This window comes from Thunnus albacares, chromosome 6, assembly GCF_914725855.1.
Source record: "Thunnus albacares chromosome 6, fThuAlb1.1, whole genome shotgun sequence".
Taxonomy (NCBI): Eukaryota; Metazoa; Chordata; class Actinopteri; order Scombriformes; family Scombridae; genus Thunnus; species Thunnus albacares.
Window position 1 is genome coordinate 2,020,913 of NC_058111.1, and position 23,365 is coordinate 2,044,277.

General features: G+C 38.8%; 1 protein-coding gene across 4 annotated transcripts in view; it reads left to right on the forward strand.

Annotated features, from left to right (window-relative positions):
* Positions 1–21,311, forward strand: part of LOC122984388 (fibroblast growth factor 12-like) — a 51,444-nt gene extending 30,133 nt beyond the window's left edge. For 2 of the 4 annotated variants that reach the window (XM_044354794.1, XM_044354793.1), the window contains exons 2-5: positions 8,136–8,246; positions 10,268–10,371; positions 15,828–16,026; positions 19,907–21,311. In XM_044354794.1, the coding sequence (XP_044210729.1) occupies positions 8,136–8,246; positions 10,268–10,371; positions 15,828–16,026; positions 19,907–20,058 (566 nt within the window). In that variant the 3' untranslated portion in view covers positions 20,059–21,311. Of the gene's footprint in view, positions 1–1,603; positions 4,955–6,773; positions 7,903–8,135; positions 8,247–10,267; positions 10,372–15,827; positions 16,027–19,906 lie in introns of those variants that run through there. The other 2 variants (XM_044354792.1, XM_044354795.1) reach the window with 2 other exon arrangements.
* The last annotated feature ends 2,054 nt before the right edge of the window (positions 21,312–23,365 follow it).

Here is a 23,365-nt window from a genome sequence, read left to right on the forward strand (position 1 = left end):
AATCGCAGGTTGTCACATGTCAAAGAGTCTTTTAGCAACACTGACGTCAGACCAGCTGTGTGAATGAGCAGCACTTTGAATAAAAGTGATATATAAATGCATCCGTTCACCTTCCACGATGACAATATTTAACTGATTTCTCATATTAATTAAATGTAGACTTTTTAAAACGATGAAGATGTGGCAGCGTTACGTTTTTTAAAGTCTTAATTCATTCAGTTAAACATCTTTACTTTGGTTTTAAAGGATTTCAAACTGTCAGGTTTGCAGAGTTTTCACCTCTGAGAAGCAGACGAGCCTCTACGAGTGGACGACCAATTAGCTGTGAAGAGCTCGTTACACAATCCAATTATCAGCAGGAGAAACCATGAGTCACACACAACAAACTTGGATTCATCATCATCATCCTCATCATCATCCTCATGCAGAGTGATGAAGAGAGATTTGAGTGACCACATTTGATCAGAGAAGACTGAAAGAAAACTGCATTATTTTTATGGATCCATTGATCTCTTGGATGTGATTCAACCTTCGATCCAGCTGACGTTCATGTCAGATTTACATTTACTGTCACAGTCAGTCACACAAACCCTGACGACCTCAAAACACACCAAACACGTCCAGAGTTTTAGTTTCTGATCGTCTTAGTCAGACGAGATTCAGTCTGTGTCTGTTTGATATCAGTAAACTCAACATCTGTCGGTTTCTGATTGTTGTTCTGACAGGTTGAAGAAATCACTTTGAACTGACACGTTATAGAACAAACAAACAAATTTATTAATTGATCAAATACTCGTCTTTGCATCTGCATGTGATGTGTATCTGGATGATGACATCTGATCGGTGGGTCGTTGCATTTTACACCTGCTGTTAAAATAAGTTCTTGTTTCCTCAGTTGTTCCCACATCGTGATCAGATCTCATTATGCAAATGAGGTGGGCGGAGCTTATCAAATATGTCACAATGTGAGTCTGATTGATCTGATCACCTTCTGAGTGCGTTTACAGATCAAATCATCTTCGGTTGGACGAAACAAAACATTTAAAAATGTCTTGAACTGTTTTTAAACGTCTTTTCTGCCGTGAACCAAATGAATAATTAAAATAATCAGCAGATGAATTGATCATGAGGAGAATCGTTATATTCATGTTTAGACAGTTTAACTGTTATAACTGCAGTCGAGTTTGTCCTCAGTCGTGTCTCCAGCTGTGGATCAGATTTTGTTCACAGTGAAGCAGCAGCAGAGAGAACAGACAGCAGACGTGTTTCACGTCTAATGTCGAGAGAATTTTAAGCAAAATTTTGAAATGTTGCAAAAAAAGGAGAAAAAAAGAAAATGCAAGTTAGGTGTGAAAGGAAGGATGTGTGATGATGTCGTTCAAAGGAAGAGCTGACGAAGTTCTTATTTTGTAGACGTTTATTAGACGATGGCCATCGGGTCCATTCCATTTACAAAGATGGTCTGGGCACCGTACCACTGTCGGTGCATAGCTTATATGGGGTTACACATCTGTATCTTATCACATGAATAACATAGGTTTTCCATGGGCACTAGGTCAGTTGGGAGCCATCCATCATGTAATTGACAGCTGCCTCACAACATATTATGTGTCACAACAAACCACATCTGGAACAGTTCCAAACTTGACCATGGATCCATTGTTTGTATTTCTAAGGTCCCCCCGAAGGGCTATACCATGTTACTTAAGGTGACATGCAAATTATGGGATATTTAGGTCCCATGTCCAACATCCAAAATCAGTGACATACATAGGGTCAGATAAAAGTCATACTAACAAGGTGCATTTCCATCAAACTGGTTTGGAGCGAATAAACTGGACCAAACAAAGCGTCGTTTCATCAGAAGACTACGTTACACATGACTGTAATAAACCAGGAGAAGAAGAAGAAGTTCGCCTCGGCCTCTACGAGAGAACAATGAAGAGAAGTCTCCAGGAAGTTGTTTCTATTGGCCGAGTTACGTACCTGTTGTTGCTACCAGCAGCCATGTTTTTGTGCATTATGAGAACATCCGACAGCAGAAACAGCTGATCAGTCAGTTAAATGTTTGCTACGTCAGAACTTATTCAGCAAAGATGTTTCATCTCCCGTTCAGCACATTTACTCTTTTTAGAAAAAGGCACAAACCAGTTCAAGCAAGTGTAAAAACAAAAAGTCGTTGTTTCCATCAACCTTTTTCTAATGTGATGCTTCAGAATGTGCTTCAGTGTTGATACCTGCAGGCTGCATCACTCCGGGCAGATGTGATGAGATGTTCATGAGGCTCCGCTGCAGCGTTAAAGATGCAGCAGGCATGAAGATGGTTTTATGTAACGCTGCAGGCGTCGTCCTCAGTGTCTGTGCAGCAGAGCTTTAACACAGTTGTTATACGGAAACATGAGAGGAGATTGCACCTAAGAATCCAACTTCTTCTTCTTCCTCCAAAGTGTTTTTAAACAGGATCAATAAATGAGCGTCCTGTTACCACGACGCCATCACAGCTGAGCATGAAAACACTGTAACTGTAAGAGCTTGATTATATGAACTCACATTAACTTTGGGATCAACTGTTTCACAGAATGAAGATGTTAGAAGTGTCTTTGAACGCACCAAATTCCTCCAGTTTACAGACTAACAACTACAAACAACGACAAACTTTATAAGTGAAATGAGAAATGATGATTCGTGTTTGTAATTTGTATCCTTGGACACAAAGTCGTCATATTTAAGTGCAGCTACGAAGCATCTAAACGAGTTTTGTTCAAAATGCTGTAATGATGAATTTGAAATAAATCTCTATGTTATGAAGAACAGAAGCTCTGAAACAGCTGCGACGATTGTCAGTCGATCAACAACATTAATCCTCAACTATTCTGATAATTGATTCATCATTTTCAAGCAAAAATGTCAAATATTTAACGGTTTAAGCTTCTTAAACGAGAGAATTTGCTGCTTCTTCTCGTCTTATTGAAGTAAATTGAGTATTTTTGAGCCTTAGAAACAGCTGCAGTCACATCCTGTGGTCATAAAGATACACCTGAATCTCTGAGTGAACTGTGCAGCGGCCGCCGAGTTGCATTATGGGTAATGTAGGCACCAAGAAAGAAGAACGTGTGGAATAAAAAAAAAAAAAGACGATATCTCTGTTTCTGCTGCATCAATTTTCACCCTTTTTTTTTTGTTGTTGTTGTTAAAACAACCTGTCATCATGAGTCTGAGGACGTTAGCGGAGCGAGATGACGACTCTTTTAAAGCTGAACGGATATTTTTAATCAGCGTGAACCGGATCCATTGTGTTTTTTTGTGGACGAGGACGATGAAGTGAAGGTCTGATGTGGGAGCAACATGAAACATCAGGCGGAATATTTTTAGGAGCTTCTTCCACACCTCCACCTCCCGTCTCTCCATCACTCCCTCTCTCCCTCTCTCTCTCTCTCTCTCTCTCCCTCTCTCTCTCTCTCTGGCTGAGCGCTGCTCTCTCTCTCTCTCTCTCAGCCTCTCATCACATTCAGCAGCTCTCAGCTCTGTGAGGAGGACGAGGAGGAAGAAGAGGAGGAGGAGGAAAGTAAAATAGAGCAGCAGAGAGTCGAGGATGAGGGCGATGTGTAATCTGCAGGATTCTCTCTCTCTCTCGCCGACACTTTGGGATTATTTTGAACTTGGTTTGTTGGATCGCCGTCGTCTTCCTCTTCCTTCAGCTCTGTCTGTGATTTCTGTCTTTCTCTGCTGCTGCTGCTGCTGCTGCTGATGATGATGATGATGATTCTCTGAAGACTTTATAAAAAAAGACGTCTGAAAGTTGTTGACGGAGCGATGTTGAAGATGCAGTCGTGAGCGAGAAGAAAACATCCAGACGTTGGTTCTGGCAGCTGTGGATGAATCGTTGGTGCATTAAACTCCAGCGACTCGCAGCAGCTCCTGCAGCCGTCGGAGGGTCTGAAAAAGCCTGAAAACCAACGGATGAATTACCCAGCATGCATCGTTTTGTCGTCTTTAAAATGGAAGATCGCTGCTGTTCGGATCGTCAAACAAAACAGATCCATCTTCATTCATAAATAAATGTTTCGCTGGCTGGGTGTGTATCTCAGAGCTTCAGCGAGGTGTGAACGATCTCAACTTAAGGTCGACTTACGCGTTTGTTCGTCCGAGCTTTCGACCGTCGTCACACAGTCGTCGTTAAACTTCACTGATGATCATCATGAAACCAGCATGACGTAGAAACATCACTTTTCACGTTTATTGTTTGTCGGCTGAAGATGTTTTACGGAGACGAAGTTTCTTGAGATTAGTCGTCATGACGGCAGCGACGTCGCCTCCTTGTGGAGGGAAGGAGACCTGCAGGATGTAAATGTTTACTGACATGTTGAATATACACGTTGTTGTTCATTTAAAGCTGTGAGAAGAAGAATGTCTCATCATCATCATCATCAGTTCTAGAGGACGTCTGTGATGAAACCAGACGAACATGTTGGATGTAATTTAACTTCTTAAACATTTAGTTGAAGGATTCTGGAAGCAAACATCAAGCAGCTGCTTCTCAAAGTGGATCTGAAGTGTTTTGAAGTGGTTTGATATCATGGAGCAACAATAAACAAGAACACCTTGATCAAAAAAAACACATTTTTAGACTCTCGGTGGATTCCACCAATCAGACATGACGTCCGTTTCGGACTAAGAAGCTTCATCCTCACTGTCAAGACTCGGAGTCGGAGCAGATATTTTGTCCTCGGTGGCTCCGGCCACCTCTCGGGGGAGATGGCGGCGGCCATCGCCAGCTCCCTGATCCGACAGAAGCGGCAAGCCCGCGAGTCCAACAGCGACAAGGTCGCCACCAACAAGAGGCGCTCGAGTCCCAGCAAAGACCCGCGGTCTCTGTGTGAGAGACACATCTTCAGCGTCTTCAGCAAAGTTCGCTTCTGTAGCGGCAAGAAAAGACCCGTCAGACGGAAACCAGGTGAGTTCCAGACGGTTGACAAACGAGTCCTGACAGGTGATTATTGATGTGACCTCGTTAAGTGTTCTTCAGGTGACAGTCTGGCATCTTTGGTACCTCGGGCGTCTTTATTTGATGACCTGAGATGAGAAGGTGTTGATTACACACCTAAAACACAGTGACGGTTGGATCTTTAATGTTTTTGCTGCTCTTGTTGGTATATTTGAGCTGCTGTATTCATATAAACTCTCCACATTATTTCCTAACGTTTAATTCACCAAAATCTTCCAACCAGCAGCTTCAGGATCATCAGTTTGTTTCGTATCTGCAGAAGCTGAAACTGCAGCCAGTTTTTGTTCTCACAGTATCTTAAACATCTGTTTTATTTTCATCCATGAGTTTAAATATTTAACGCCGTTATTAAAAAACATGAGATGAGTTTGGTTATTGATGATGTCAGCAGGCATATAAGAGAATAAAGAGGACGTGTATTAAGGAGACCTGAAGTGAGACGCGGAGAGTCGGACCGCTGGACGCGTTTCAGCATTTATACATTTATGAGCTGCGAGTCTCATTAGCCGCCTCCCTGCTGCTTGGGACCAAGCTTCATGTTTTTCTTGGCAATACAACAAACAGCTTGTTAAAGGAGCTATTATATACGACGCTTCTGCTTGATCAGCTCCTTCAGAGTTTTTACAGTCCAGAAACTCTTAAACTTCTTCTTCCAAAAACTTGCTCAGGTTTGTAAGAAGAGAAGAACAGAGGCGGCTCGAGATCTCCGCAGCTGCTGAAGTAATCGCTGAGTCACCGGCTGAGATTAGTTCCACATCAGCACTTTGTCGTCCTTTGATGTTTTTTGATCACATTTCTTACGAACAACAAATTAATCCTCCGAATTCTCAGTGTGATGCTGCAAAAAGTTGTTTTTTTTTTTTTTATGAGTTCAGCACATATTTCTTCTGTAACATTTATATTTTTCATTTATAAATTCAATGTTAGCAAGTGTATTAAATATTTATAACCAAACAGTGAGTGAGTGGTGTAAAAGCTTCCAGAAAAAGACAGATTTTGTGTTTTAAACCAGAGAGTTGGTTTTTACAGGATGTGTCATTTTCCTCACGTCTCTGCTTCAGGAAGCAGCATGTGATGAGGTGTTTCTTTCCTCCTCATCAGACTCATCGATGTGTTAAAACTCACAGCTCCTCATAAAAACACTTTTAAATATAGTTTAGTGCAGGAGAAATTCCTCTGGATTAGTGATGAACTCACAGATGTTTGTCCAGTGAGTCACGGTGAACATCATCGCTCTCAAACATGAAGTCATGATGATTCATGATATTTAAAAGAGTTTCTTCATCAGTATTCTGGTATTTAATAGGTTTAACCAAAAAAAAACAAGTTGCTCATCAACCAGAACTATGGATTGTTTCATACAGCTGTGGTTCTCACGACAAATACGTGAAATTAGGAGTTTTTAACTGCTTCTGTTGTTCTGTTATTTTTATTATGTGTGAATCAAAGGACATTTAAAGTAATTTAAAAATCATTTACTATCATAGCAACAAGAAAAAAACTAGTTTTCACCCTGATTATTGGTCAATAATGTTTTCAATATGACTTTTAGCTCATAAGACACAAGAAAAGCTCCATGAAATATGAAATAAATGTGCAAATCTGCCCAAACGTGTCCAGAAAACGATTCTCTGGTTATTTATTTACTGCAGTCATCAATTTAAAGTATTAAATGCCAAAATATTAGATGTGTAAAAACCATATGTTGTATCTGATAGATGGTTTGTTCTCTGCAAACTAGTGTTTAGTTCATCCACAGAGCGACTGCAGGGAAGAGCAGTGATGCACAGCAGTTATTCATGATTTTAAGTGTTTTATTTTCTTGCATTTTTTATCTTTTTGTTCATCGATAAGTGCAGCAAAGAAAGGTTTGTCTCGGTCGAAGGTGTTTGAGGAGAGACAAGATGTCTGTCATGATATTCTGTCAGTTTTAAGGTTTTAAGGAAAAATGACTTGGTTTGGAAACGATGATGATCTTGGTTACTGTTGCTAAGAGACAGGATGCTGACATCTCTTCATTTGCAGAGTCGGGTTCTGTGTGTCCAGTAGAGAGACAGGTTAGCGTAGCTTAGCACAAAGACTGGGAGCAGAGGGAAACTGTTAGCTCCTTTCTTTTCCTTTTAAAGGAGCAGCTTCCTCCTGAGCGTGGATGATGAACAGGTGAAGAGAGAGGAAAAAAAAAAACGATGTGACGGTTTTGATTCAGTTGTAAACGTGTCTCTTGTTGTTGTGGTTGAGACTCTTCTGTCTGTCTGTCTGAACGTTAAGTAGCACAGCAGCCTGCTCCACATTAGCTTCACCGTATTTTGGTCTATTTCTGCCAGTGATGAGTCCTTCTGGCCCACATTGTCATCTGGAGCATCACCTCGTCTCCTCAGCTTTCATTTACATCCTCAGCTGAATCCATCACGCAGGCTTCTTCTTGCTCAAGGGACGTTCGCTGTGTGGCCGACGTGTGTGTGTGTGAATGTGTGTGTGTGTGTGTGTGATGTTTTATTAGGCAACAAACTGAACAACAGCCTTATTAATTAAGCATGCAATACAATTTGCTCTGTGAAGGACTCAGTGGTTTCATTTTGCAGGAGCGGCTGCAGTTCAGAGGACGTGAATCGCCTCCACGAGGAAACAAAGAAATGACAGACGATGAAGTGAGATGAGGTGATACGACATGAGATAAAACCAGAGACAAGATGAGTCAATGAGAGGAGATAAAATAAGATATGTTTAGAAGAGACGATAAAAGAGATGCGATACAAAACATTTTAGTCGAGCGAAAATATTAAAAACCCGTCAAAAAAAACAGGAGCAGAAAGTTTTCTGTCATATGAAAGAGGAGCTGAACTGACGTAAGAACAGAGAAGAGCAGTGAAACAGAAGAGAGAGAGAGACGTGAAGAGGTAAAGTGTCCGCAGACAGCGCAGCAGCATATGTAGCCGCTGTAACATCAAATATCATCCTGCACTTGAATTATACATGTGGTGAGAGTGTTTAGAGTGGACAGATGGGTGCAGATGTAGCACTCAGTAACACACTGATCCCAAACTACCTGCAGAGGAAATTGTCCAAACTCTGTCTCTGCGAGTGTCTCTCTCTCTGAGCGTGGTGTGTTTGTGTGCTGTTGTGTTTTCAGAGCCGCAGCTGAAGGGCATCGTCACGCGTCTCTTCAGCGAGCAGGGTTTCTTCCTGCAGATGCAGCCTGATGGAACCATCAGTGGAAACAAGGACGAGAACAGCGACAACAGTGAGTCTCTTGCCTGCTGCAGGTTTTAACTCCCACCTGTTCTCAAGCTCCGCCCACCAAAACTCACCTGTTTCCCCAAAAAAGCATCTGACGGCGTCACAAAGTCCATTTCATGAACCTTCTTAAAGGATCATTCTGGTGATTTTCTATAGTTTTCTGATCTAAAAACACATCTGGGTGACATGTTCCTTCATCATGTTCATCACGTTTTCAGTCTTTTCAACAGGCAAACAACAAAACTGCCTGACAGCCGACACCTGAACCAAAACATTTTTAATTATTGCAAATGTCACATGTGACTAAATTAACATAAACACAGGTTAACGACAGTAGTGTTCAGTCTTTCTCATCATTAATGTGTTTTAACGCAGCTGAATTCATGATGTAGTCGTTCTCATTTATTTATTTTTCTGTTTCCGTTATCAGACAGCGGAACGAGTATGAAATAGTGTTTTCATTTCAGCTCATAAACTCTGTTAACCAGAAACCATCATCATGCTGCGCTGCTGGTAAAATTATTATTCTGTAATTACAACGTCGTCTCACCACAGTTTTACTACATTTAAATGATGTCAGAGAAACTTAAAGGAGACATAAAGTCGTTCTTAACTTCGCTGCCACGCTGAGCTTAACTTAGATATCATTCTGCAAAGGTTTCACTTTTGATTTCTAGATTTACACTCTTGGGACCGTTGTGGAAAAACTCTTTTTAGTGTGGACGGACGGCTGAAACAGAGCGAGGACACAATCCCTAAACACTTTGGTGATTTGTACAATTTGGAAACAGTGTCATCCATCTTTTACTCTGAACTGCTGACATTAAAGGACGAGTTCACAGTTTTTCAAGTGTGTCTTAAACCTGTTTTTCTTGCTGTAATCATTCCTCCTGTTCATACTGACCATTAGAAGATCCCGTCATAATGACCTTACAATGTAAATGATGGAGGACAAAATCCACAGTCCTCCTTCTGTACAAAAAAAATGTATTTAAAAGTTGATCTGAAGCTAATATGAAGCTTCAGCGTCCAAATGAGTCAAATCAAGTAGATATCTTTCAACGTTACAGTCTTTTTAGTGCCAAAGTTCCTCTTTTTGTTACTATACTTACCAGCTGAATAGAAGCTTCACAGAGACTTTTAAATGCATTTTGGCCTCCATCACTTCCATTGAAAGCACGTTTGAAGGATCTTTTAATATCCAGTATGAACAGGAGGAATGATTAAAACCTCTTTCACTGTTACTATGGACACCTGGATGTTTGTGAATCCGTCCTTTAAGTGAAGACCAGCACCGTTTAGTCCTGAGGTTCGACTCCCGGCTGTAGATGTGTGTTTTTCTGTCCCTTCTCTTGTGGACCAGCTGGATGAGCTCAGGATTACAGATCCTGCTGCTTCCTTTAAATCCTTTGGTTTGGAAAAGAGAAGCAAAAAAGAGGACAAGAGAGGAGGAGGAGGAGGAGATGTTTTGAATTTCCCTCTCTCTCTCTCTCTCTCTCTCTCTCTCTCTCAGATCATCTCTGTCTCTGAGTTAAATAAAGGAGGATTAACAGCAGCCATCGCCACAGGCCTCTTCCTCCTCCACCTCCTCCTCCTCATCCTCACCCACACTGCAGCTCTCTGTCCCCGAGGATTAAATCACCTCTCATCACTTCACCCCCCCCCCTCTCTCTCTCCACTCCCCCCCCACAATCTCTCTGTTATTCAGTGTCTTTTTCTCTGGTTTTATCAGCTGGAAGCGTCACATCCAGCTGCTACATTATTTTAACCACCGTTAAGTAAAAAAAAACCTACGACACTGTACAGTAACGCAGTGTCACATGTTGTTGAGTGAGCAGGTACAGAACATGTCTGAGTACAGGCTGCTGCTTAACAAATATGCCTTTTTGTTCAATTAATTTGTAGAAAAACACCTTCAGAGGAACATTTGACCTGTCTCTACCTCTTCAGTAATCAACTCTCTCTCTCTCTCTCTCTTTCTTTCTCTTTGTCTCTCTGTGTCTCTCGCCCCCCCTCTCTCTCCAGCTCTGTTTAACCTGATCCCAGTAGGTTTGAGGGTTGTGGCCATCCAGGGAGTGAAGGCTGGACTCTATGTGGCCATGAACGCTGAGGGATTCCTCTACACATCAGTAAGAACATCCATTCAACCATCTGTCCGGACAGCTTTTTTTTTTAATGTTTCTGAGTTTGCATTAAACATTTGTGAGCGAGTTGATTCAGCTTAATAAATAATATATGACACATTAGGATATTGTGATGGAGATATAACATGGGATAAAAATAAGATTTAACTGTGTGCCTCAGTGTACAGGCTGCAAGTCCAGACCCCTGAAAATCCCTGGATAATCTCTTTCGTATTAAATGTGAAGTATTTTTCAACTTTATTCAACACCAGATAAGAATATTTGCATGCTGTATATGCGATATGCATCCAGTATTTACCTGCTAACTTGATGATAAAAAGGAACCCAGAATACTGTAAAAAATCAACATTTATCTCTGTCTCAGACACTAGCATGTGTGTCTCTTTCACACGGATGACTCATTGCTTGGCTTTGAGTTGGAGGGATTTTACTGCGAAGCAGCTGAAGTCCACTACTTTTTTAAAAAAATAATAATTTATCATTTTTTTCCAAACACTCTGCTACTTTTTTTGCAGATTTGAAGGGATCAGATGATCAGGTATTGATTTTGACAATTATCAGACTATTTATTGTCACTTTGCAGTTACTGTGCTGCGTTCAGGTGATGTTGAGAAAGTAAAATTGTCTGCTGAACAACATTTGCTGTTCTGTAGAAAAATCGGACCTGAGGACAAACAACCTAAACTGATCTTGAGGCTGCAGCTTGAGCTCTAAAGGAAAAGTTTGTTTTCATTTTGTCTGAATCTGGAGCTCACAGGAATCGTTACTGTTGCTAAAGGACACTTAGGCATGGAAACTGTTAAACAGATTAACAGAAAATATCCTGACCACAAGATAGAGTTACTCTTATTTCAAGATATTTCTGTCAAAATGTCACATTATCTGACAGATCAAGTTCCTCACATTTGAGGAAGGTCCTGCGTTTTGGTTTTGACTCATATTGAGACACAATAATAGTAACACAATAGTTAATAATATTAATAAGAACAGGACAGACCTGATCAGTCTGCAGTGCAGACAGAGTGCAGCTACTCGCTGTTGTATTGCTGCTTCGCCTCAGTGAGTTCATTCAGCATCCATTATTCATGTCTGCTCCTTCTATAAAACTTTAAAATGCTATTCTTCAGTTGCTGGTGCACAGCATAAGAAACGAGATGGCGTGATGGAGGAAGAGAGAGACGATAGAGATGTTAGAGATATAAAGTAGACATGTTTTCACTGCAGGAAGCCTCCTCAGGCAGATTTTCTCTGTAAGATGTTGAAGTCTGTTTAAAGGCAGTAAAATGCAACCACAGTGTCATTTCAACAAAGATATAAATACTACAAATACTTGATTTTATTTACATGTAACTTTTGTAGAATTTTTGGCACTTACTGTTTTACACTTTTGTTGTTCTTGTCACTATATGTAAGAAATCATAGCTGTTAAAGATTTGTCGGTTAGTCGGATCTCAGACTGTTTAATTACAACTAGAAGCTCGTATTTATGGTCTGCATGATATGAACATGGACTTGGCATTAGTCCTGGCAGCCCTTGTTGCCGGTTTAAGTCTATTTTAAAGGCAAGTTGATTTTAATGAACCGATAAACCTATAAACCTATAAAATTTTAATAACAAAATATCTTTATATGCAGATGATATGTTGATTTATGTGTCAAAACCACAAACAACCATCCTGCTAATAGTATATCTCATCATTATTTTTATAGGATTATTTAAGATCCTTTCATGTTACGCAGGCTTATCTGGAATTATATTAATGACACAAACTGCAGCACACTGTAGGTATAGAAGTTACAGAGCAATACTCCTCATTTTCCACATTTGATCGTTAGATTTACTCTGGAAAACACCACCACTCTTTCAACAAGCTGTTACAATATCAGCCCAAATATAAGACCATGATTTATTCTGGAAATTACATTTGTAAAAGTGGAGTCACTGAACATCAGATGTTGTTTTTGGATGGAGAGAGTACAGTGTTCTTACTGCGTTGTTTGTAGCATTAATGTTGCTAGGCTAGCAAGTTTCTTCCAGTGTGTTTATAGTGAGTCTGTTAAGAGTCGATCAGCACTAAAAGTGTTTGTTAGCTCAGTTTAACCTGCAGGAGTTTCTGAAGGCTCGTGTGATGCGTTTTTAAATTGATGAGGAGTGAAACTGCAGAAACACAGCGAGGACTGAACCAGCTGTCAAACAGCAGAGGAAGAATCGCTGCTGTCACTGAGGATGAGGAGCTCAGACAGACACAATGATCAGTGACGGCAGACAGTGAGAGTGTGATACACTAATGTGGGATTTACCTTCTGCTTTAACGGGAGGATGAAGACCCTCTTCTGCTTGGATTAATAGTATCTCAGGGAAACTTTCTCAACAGGACGAGCGTCCAAATGGGTTTATCTTCAAAAAGTCTGTTTACTAAAGCAGCTGTAGGAAAAATAATCTGGGTTGTCTTACGTTGCTCTTATATGATCACTTTCTTAGGTTGTATCACTGCACTTTGGAGCCTTAAGTAAAGATAAACATAAAGCGTGTAACATTTTCTTCTTCTCTTCCTCTGCGCAGTAAAGTAAAAATGTTACAGCATGTTTTCCTCACAGAGACAGTTGAAAGTGAAGTTGTGCTGTGTGCTGGGAGGCCCTGACATCTAAACACTGTTTATTTGAATGATCACATGTCTTGATATGTGATGCGGAGTGCCTGCTGGGTAGAAGAAACTGTTTTCATCATGTATTCCCTCTGTTTCCTCAACCCCCCCACACCCCCCTTTTCCCTCTTCCTCCTCCTTTCCTGCTTTTTGTCGTCATCAGTAGTTCTCATGTTTAGCTGATCCTGTCTGCAGAACTAATATCTGTTGAATTACAAACCCTCCACATACAGTATGATCACACTGCTTGATGCTCCAATTACCAAAATATATCAAGAATGTTTTGTCACTTTCTGATTCAGCAAAATAATTTAAAATACGTTTTCTGTAGGTCTGTTTTTAATTAGCAGAACAAATAAATGTTGATTAAGGAAAGAAAACGAGTTTATGTTTAGTGAACTTAATGAAACATAGACTGTATGTTTTCTTGCATTAAAAAAAAGGTTTTTTGTCAGCAGCTAACTTTTTTAATTTCACATGTTGAGTTTTCAAAGCAGTCACTGCATCACCACACGATTAAACAATTAGTTGATCGATCGATTCGTCAATCATTAGCATTGCCAACACTTTAGATTTGAGTATTTAGTGATTTATCAAGTTTTTAAAATATTATCAATGAATATTTTTTGGGTTTTGGACTGTTGATCAGACAAAACAAGACATTTGAAGATGAGACTTGGATTCTTGGATAATAGGAAGGATATTTATCACTATTTTATAGATTAAACCGATTTTTTTTTAAATCAACATATCAGCAGGCAAGGCGAGTTTATTTATATATTTTTCATTAGTTTTGATATGATCATGATTTGATGCTTTTATATAATGCACTAAAAACGTTTTTTAAAAAAACTGCACCAAAACATTAAAATACAAATGAAAAGAACAGAAAGCCTTTAAAGGAAATTTTAAAGTTAAGAACAGAGACGTGAAAATAAACACCTTTCATAACAAAACTTTGAAAATACAACACAAAGGTGCTGAACAGTGTAGATGCAGTAGAAACTGTATGTGAGTGTTTAATATTAGAACAGCTTTCTGCATTGTGTGTGTTTGTTCTGCTCTGATTGGTCCATTCTCCTCCTTGACCACCTGTTATATCCAGAGGGCACACACACACACACACACACACACACACACACACACACACACCTGTTATATCTGGAGGGAACTACAAAGTGCTAAATTTGGATTTTGTTTGGCTATAACAGTCCAGACTTAACAACATGGATCCCAGTTTCAGCCCAGTTTGTCCCCAGTTAGTCAAACATGACTGATTGTACCTTCAGCTTGTTGTTACTACGTTTCTGACACCTGTGTTAAACTAAATATGGCCGAAAAATGTGTGATAAAATAAAATCTGCAGCGCATCTGATCTTTAAAGGGCATTTTCACAGCATATCGTCGTCCAGATTCTTGTTTTGTTGGTGTGAAAGTATCAACCAGTGGTGGAAGAAGTATTATACTATATATTCACCACTTTATCCAGCTGCATCCTAGTTGGGATGTTTCAGATTCACAGCAGAAAACTTAATGTTTCAAACACTCTGTAGTCTTAAAAGACGGTTCTATAATTAAAAACTCCAAAAATGGTTCCAAATATGTCTGAATGCTCTGTGATGAATAGAAGTGGGACTGTGAACTTTTTCTCCTCAAAGGCAATCAGTGTAATTATCTTTCCCTCGCTAAGGTGGTGGTGACAGTTGTCCTGAAGGTTAGTCAAAGCAAACCTTCAGAAAACCAAATACTAATATCGACAGGAAGATATAATTGTGTATCATCTGCATAGAAATGAAAAGATGAAAAGACGTATTAAGATGTTTGCATTCAGAATCTTAGTAATCAGTAAAAGTACAGTCGCAAAATGTACTTAAAGTATCAAAATTAAAAGTAGTCATCATGCAAAATGGCTCCATTAAGTGTATTATTTATTATATCTATATACAGATATATAGTGAGTGTAAAAAGTATTCACCCAGTTTTTATGTTTTATTGTTTTACAACAATGAATCAAAGGACATTTAATTAATCTATTTTACACTGAACAACAGAAATAAGTTAAAACAGATCATCATAAATTCATTACAAATATAAAAAATGCTGTGAAACACATTTTGTGGAGTAAACAGTACAATATTCTCCCCTGAAATGTGTTGCAGTGGAAGTAGAATAAAATGTAAACACAGTAAGTACAAGTACCTCAAGTAGCAAAGAAACACATGTAGGTACATGAGACATCAGCTCATTAATATCATCAGCACAGTCACCTGAAAACACGTCTAGTGATGTGACAAAGAGAAGTTTAACCCCCCACATCGATCAGATATATTAGATATATAAACTGTAACACACTGAAGAAGGCAGAGCATGTTTCCTTTGTGCTTGTATTGGACAAGTTAAATGAAATGTAAAGGATTGATTTGTATGTATGAACCTCTCCTTGTGCTTTTGGACTCTGATACACCCCCCCAGCCCCCCCCCCCCCCCCCCGTGTCTTTTGGTTGAAGACAATGTTTTTAACTTCTACTAAAAGGCGAGCATTTGAAATGTTAATGCTGGTGCGTCCTGGTAGCTGTACCGGTTGACATGCATGTCATATAACTGCAACGTCTGCGGGTTTCGAATCTGGCTGCAGACCTTTGATGCATGTCATCACTCTCTTCCTTCACTTCCTGTCATCTCTCCACCGTCCCTATAATAGAGGCATTAAATCCCACAAAAATAATATTTAAAAAAAAAAAAAAGTTAATTGAGACGTGTTTTCTTTCTGTGTGTGTGTGTGTGTGTGTGTGTCAGGATGTCTTCACAGCAGAGTGTAAGTTTAAGGAGTCGGTGTTTGAGAACTACTACGTCATCTACTCGTCCACGCTGTACCGGCAGCACGAGTCGGGCCGAGCCTGGTTCCTGGGCCTCAACAAGGACGGAGTCGTCATGAAGGGAAACCGAGTGAAGAAAACCAAACCCTGCTCACACTTTGTCCCCAGACCCATCGAAGGTGAAACACCAACACCAGTTTCTGTCAGAGTCAGATGTTTCAGATGGATATCAGTTTCATCTCCAGTGCAGAGAGACGTCCAGGATGTCCAGGGGGGAAACTACTAACCCAACTTCATCTAAAGAGAAAAAAGATTCACCTTCCAACAACTCTGAAGGAGTGTTCAGACAGAAAGCAGAGTGAATTTGTGCATAATTCACATGTACAGCAGTAGAGCTGAGTTATAAACCAGTGCACAGGAGGCGTATGTGGGAGTGTGTCTGAAGATAGGTTTCCATCCAAACGTAGCACAAATTTTATCTTAATTTCCAGAAAATCTGCAAAACAAAATGTGAATTAAAGCTTTAAACCGTTGCAGAAGAAGACACACGACAAGATGACACAACATTTACACCTCAGCCGAGAGGAAACACTCGCTTAAGATACTTTTAATTTTTATTTCCTGTGTTGTCACTCAGGTTTTTGAATGCGTAAATGGAAAATGTGCATAAAAATAGATGGATGGAAATGTGCTTGCTAGAAGGAAGTTTCTGTTGAGCTCTGAGTTCAGTCAGCTGAACACAATAAAAACAGTGTTTCTATCCGTCTTTTTGATGAATATTTTAACTTTGCACATAAAAACTTGAGTGGAACCGCTAGAAATTAGATCTGTGTGGAGCGATGAGGAGGAGAGTGTAACTAACAGAAATGTCATACTTCCACCATGTTTTCCATCGTTTGAGCTTTTGCTCTTTTAATGACGTCATCTCATTGCGTCCTCTTCTTCTGCAACGGTTTAACGGCACCGACTGGAGAATTAGCGCCACCAGCTGTTTATCTGCTAATATTCACACGACAGCAGCGGATGGAAACAAACTGATTTCCTGGAAATTTGGTTTAAAATTTGTGCAACTTTTGGAAACTCATGATTATTAGTATCTGAAAGAGCTCAGAATTTCTTTAATAATTTAGTTTCCAAGTCATGCAAATATCTCTATATGTCTCAGAATATATGAGAGTGCATTTGCTTCTCTAAGGCCAGGAAATTTAAAAGGCTTTCAGTCATTTAATTTAACAAATTCCATTTAAAAGGGATAAAATATGTAGCTTGTAGAATAGAGAGGCTCATCAATCTTACCTTTGATCTTGATAGTTTCAGATCAGAGAGCTAAAGAAACAATCTGAGATTAGATTTGTCTTATTTTGACATTTTGTCAGAGTGTCAACTGTGAAGTCAGCAGTTAAAGGGGCAGTTTGTTGACCAGCAGCCTTACAGCAGGGTGACCAGTTTAACGTCCTGCATGTGAATCAGATGTTTTCAAAGAGTCTGAAGGGTTCGGAGCTCAGAGGGGAACCAATCAGCAGGGAGCAGAGGTCGTCCTGCAGGAGCTTCCTCTGAGTCTGAGGACAAACTGAAGCTCTAATATCACAGATGGAGGTTTAACAGGAAACATGAAGCTCCTTCTCTGCTTTCAGCTGCTCTGTCTCCCCCCTCAACCCCCCCTTCCTCCCCCCTCCTCCCCCATCACCATTTAAAAATATCAACTGTCAACTGTCACCTTCCTCTCCTCCTTTCCCTCAGTCCATCTTCTCCTCTTCCTCCCTGTCCCTCATCCCTCGTCCTTCTCCTTCACACCTCACTCCTCCTTCCTGCCCCGACCCCCCCGACCCCCATCCTCACCTGTTCCATATGTTCTCCCTCCCTGTCACCTCCCTCCCTCCCTTCCTTCTTCTTCCTGTGTATTACATACAGTATATTAAATACCTTCATATACATTTATATATAACATACCTGTAAATACATATTTATAAATTACATACCTGTAAATACATATTTATATATTACATACCTGTAAATACATATTTATATATAACATACCTGTAAATGCATATTTATATATTACATACCTGTAAATACATATTTATATATTACATACCTGTAAATACATATTTATATATAACATACCTGTAAATGCATATTTATATATTACATACCTGTAAATACATATTTATATATTACATACCTGTAAATACATATTTATATATAACATACCTGTAAATGCATATTTATAAATTACATACCTGTAAATACATATTTATATATAACATACCTGTAAATGCATATTTATAAATTACATACCTGTAAATACATATTTATATATTACATACCTGTAAATACATATTTATAAATTACATACCTGTAAATACATATTTATAAATTACATAACTGTAAATACATATTTATATATTACATACCTGTAAATGCATATTTATAAATTACATACCTGTAAATACATATTTATAAATTACATAACTGTAAATACATATTTATATATTACATACCTGTAAATACATATTTATAAATTACATAACTGTAAATGTATATTTATAAATTACATACCTGTAAATACATATTTATATATTACATACCTGTAAATACATATTTATAAATTACATAACTGTAAATGTATATTTATAAATTACATACCTGTAAATACATATTTATATATTACATACCTGTAAATACATATTTATATATTACATACCTGTAAATACATATTTATATATTACATACCTGTAAATACATATTTATAAATTACATAACTGTAAATACATATTTATATATTACATACCTGTAAATACATATTTATAAATTACATAACTGTAAATACATATTTATATATTAGATACCTGTAAATACATATTTATATATTACATACCTGTAAATACATATTTATAAATTACATAACTGTAAATGTATATTTATAAATTACATACCTGTAAATACATATTTATATATTACATACCTGTAAATACATATTTATAAATTACATAACTGTAAATGTATATTTATAAATTACATACCTGTAAATACATATTTATATATTACATACCTGTAAATACATATTTATATATTACATACCTGTAAATACATATTTATAAATTACATACCTGTAAATACATATTTATATATTACATACCTGTAAATACATATTTATAAATTACATAACTGTAAATACATATTTATATATTACATACCTGTAAATACATATTTATATATTACATACCTGTAAATACATATTTCTAAATTACATAACTGTAAATGTATATTTATAAATTACATACCTGTAAATACATATTTATATATTACATACCTGTAAATACATATTTATAAATTACATAACTGTAAATACATATTTATATATTACATAACTGTAAATACATATTTATATATTACATACCTGTAAATACATATTTATAAATTACATAACTGTAAATACATATTTATATATTACATACCTGTAAATACATATTTATAAATTACATAACTGTAAATACATATTTATATATTACATACCTGTAAATACATATTTATAAATTACATAACTGTAAATACATATTTATATATTACATACCTGTAAATACATATTTATATACTATTTGAAAGTGGTCTCAGACTTTGGACCCCAGCATACCTGCACATACATGTACGTATTTATGTATTATATACTTGTAAATACATATCTATATTTGACACCTACCTCTACATACATATTTGCATATAACATACATGTAAATACCTATAAATGTAATATTACATACTTATAAACACATATTAATGCATTTCATACCTGTAAATGCATACTGTGTATAGTTTTAATGAAGCATCTTTCCATACTGATACATCAACATACAGTTTCTGCTACAAATATCCAGCATTTTACCAGACTAGTAAAGTTTCTACTTGATGGTTTGAGTTGGTTAATACTTGTGTTTATTTGATGGATATCTGTGATGATCCTCATGCTGTTTGTTTTATGATTCTTTTAACGAGACCGTTTCCCTCCCCCTGTCTATCCCCCCCCCTCCCCCCCCCCCCCCCTGCTCTCCCCCCCTGCAGTCTGTATGTATAAGGAGCCGTCGCTGCACGAGCTCGAGGAGAAGCTGCTGAAGTCCTCGCGGAGCCCGACGATGAACAGCGAGGAGCGAGCGAGGAGTCTGGAGCGAGCGGAGCAGCAGCCGGAGGACTCCACAGAGCAGGATGGGTCATAGCCTGCAGCGACCCCCCCCCCCCACACACAGGAGGAGGAGCAGGAGGCGAACTCCCGTTTTAACACTCCCTCTGTTCAGCAACAACAGCAACTACAACCACACCAACGACAACAACCGCCATGACGACGACGGCGACAACAACGAAAACAAAGAAAAAAAGAAGCTAAAAAAAAAAAAAAAAAAAAAGGGGAAAAAATGTTCTTGCTCGTGATGAAATATTTTAAATCTATCGGGGGAGGGCGAGGGGAGAGGGGCTTATTTGAAAATGAAAAAAAATTCAGGACGTTGACGATGATGATTTACATTTTATGCAAAAAGCCCTGCTGAAACGGCGCCGGGAGGCTAGCACATCTACTCTTCATCGCCACATCGTAATCATCATCATCATCATCATTACTGTCACAAAGATGACAAAATGTTTTCCGAGTCGAGCGAGCGCTGAGAACTCCGAAGCTTTAAGCCATGTAGAAACTTCACTTCCTTTCATTTCTTAACGAATGCAAAAACTTTCGCACTTTCGACACGCCGCGCTTCTTCTTCTTCTTCTTCTTCTTCTTCGTATTGTTCTGTCCAATCAGAGAGAAGAGTTTTCTGTTCAGCTGCCACATGTCCTTGTTTTTCTTTGTTTTTGTTCTCGGGCTGGGGACTTCCTGCGGGTTTTGTTTGCGGACACTGCCGATAAAAGGTTCAGAGGGGAATGAAATGTGAAAGACTTCCTGCTCTGTCTGAACCGGACTGTTCCCCCCCCCCCGGAGGAGGTCCGTCAGGTAATCTGCTTTATGTTTGTGATCTCAACAGTCTGACAGCCGGACGGTTTGTAGAAAAACTCAGATTATTGCGGATTACTGACACTCTGTGAGGTCGCCACAGGAGCATTGTGGTGTTTTTATGTTTCTGTCTGTTTACTACAAATCACATGAGCTTCACATCTCTGCTGATCGTCGTCTAAATGCTCAGATGTTAGATTGACTTCCTTGGTTTCACTTCATTTATATGAAAATTAACCTGCAGAAACTTAAACACTGCTGCAGAAAGGCGAGGTTAATCCAACAGAAGAGTCCAGTGCTGCGTCTCAAATCGCTTCACTTCTGTACTTACACTTAACATTTTGAGTGCATAAGTGCGTTCACACTGAGAAGTATGGGGAAAATGCACTGTGAGAACCCGGATGATGCACTCAAAACGGGCAAAAAGTTGAGTGTGGAACTATGGACACTTCTCGCCCTCAATGGTCGCCATCTTGGCTACGTAGCGGAAGGGGAGGGACCACTTTTCAAACAGGAAATGGCGGCCGGGTACGTTGTAACTACGGTGAACATCACCACATTACACAAATGTAAGTTATACATGTGTTTTTTAGCACTAAGCACCACTATACTGTTGTCGGATATAAGCCATTAGCAGTCTGTAATGATTTGGTAGCGCGAACGATAATGCGAATGCTAACTCTAGCTAATGCTAATTTGCGATCGTTGTTTCCGGTAAGTGCACAACGGCCGTGTTTGATTTGAGACGACACTAGCCTGTCAAAATTCATGCCAGTAATTACATAGTGTACACAGTGTACTAACAGAAGTATGTGATTTGAGACACAGCTGACGTGTTTTTTTTTTTAACCCGAATAACATACAAAGACTTTTTCAGCCCTGAGCAGCGTCTGCAGGTTTCAGATGAGAAAAGACCAGAGCACACTGGTCAACGCTGAAACACTACTGTGTCTTCATCAGAGTCTAAAAGGCTTCAGCTGGTGTCTGCACGTCGTCTTCTCAGACAGTTCTGGCAGCCTGAGAGCCTGAGAGGCAAAACCCAGGGCAAAAAAAAAAAAGGGCATAAAATATCTGCAAAGCACTTAATAAGCACTGCTGCTTATAAATCTTGTTTCTGTGAGCACATGATAACTGATATTTTTATCAGCTCAGAGCTTCTCTCATCTGGATTGAAGCAGCTGCGCGGGGAGTAAACACAGCAGCTGTGTTACGTAACTTTAGACTCATCACTTGACACACATCAGATGTAGAGTTTCAGGTGGGAAACTTCAAACACTGTTTCCAAGGTGAGGGATGAACTTTCACGCTCAGATTTAAAGGGGGATAAAAACAGCATCTGACTCTGCAGAACTGTTTGGTTTCTTCAGTGTTTCTGACATGTAAAGAATCAGTCGTTGAACCTGTAAACCAATCAGAAGCAAAATGTGCACAAAATAAAATATAAGATTATAGTAGTTTGACTTAAAAGCTCATGAGAAAGATGACTCTGTCAAATATTATCTCTAAGGTCAAGAATTAACTTTGACACTCAGATTTAAAGTAGTTTTGATGCATCTAATAAAAGAAAAGAAGTTGCTAATAAAAGATCAAATGTGTTACTGACAGAAGAAGAAAGTACAGAAGCTCTGGGAGGTAATGGTGATCAAATATCTAAAAAAAAAAAAAGTGAAAACTGTACACATGAATCCATCACAATCTGTAAAACAAATGTGTCAGTTGTTGTCTTCATGCAGTGATGCAGCAGAGAAGACAAACGATTCAGATTCAGACAACTTTATTTATCCTGAAAGAGCAGTTCAGTCTGGCAGTGTACACGGACCATGCATAAGAAAACAACAAACAAACAAACAAATAACAGACAGATGTGTGCCAGAGACAGTCAGTACACAGGTACTCACAGACATGTCAATAAATGAATAAATAGATACATAATAAATAAGTAAAATCATAGTCCCAGAAATAACAAGCCCCAGAATGATGACCATGAGATACATGGACGTTATGATGAGGATGAGGATGAATTACCGTAGTTACTGCATCATAATTAACAAAAATAATCAAGTAGACTAAACAAAGACTGTTCAAGTCAGTTTTCATAGAGATGAAGTGAACCTGACGGAGGGTTTATAAACTGATCGGTGAAGATGTGAAGCTGCAGGATTTAAAAAAACGCTCGATATGAAACAGAACGAAGAACCGTCCTCCTGTCTCTGCCTTCGTGCTGCGTTCAGGGTCTGATCAGATGAACAAGTTTTTGCTGAGGAGTTGCAGGCTGAAATATTGCATGATGTATTTTTCCCAAAAGCGTTGTGACGCCCCCGCCGCGGCCGTTTTTGGGGGGATTTAAATGATTTATTGAGACACTAACAGCTCTGTTGTGTAACTCTGATCCGGTCTGAACAGGACTGAGCGGATGAGTCGACTCTTGTTACCTGCCGGCATGCTCACGTTAAAACCTCTTTAAGATATGATCTGGTGTCTGATCTGAGACGACAGAACATATAAATGTGTTGAAAAATGGCACCGCATGTTTTCTAGAG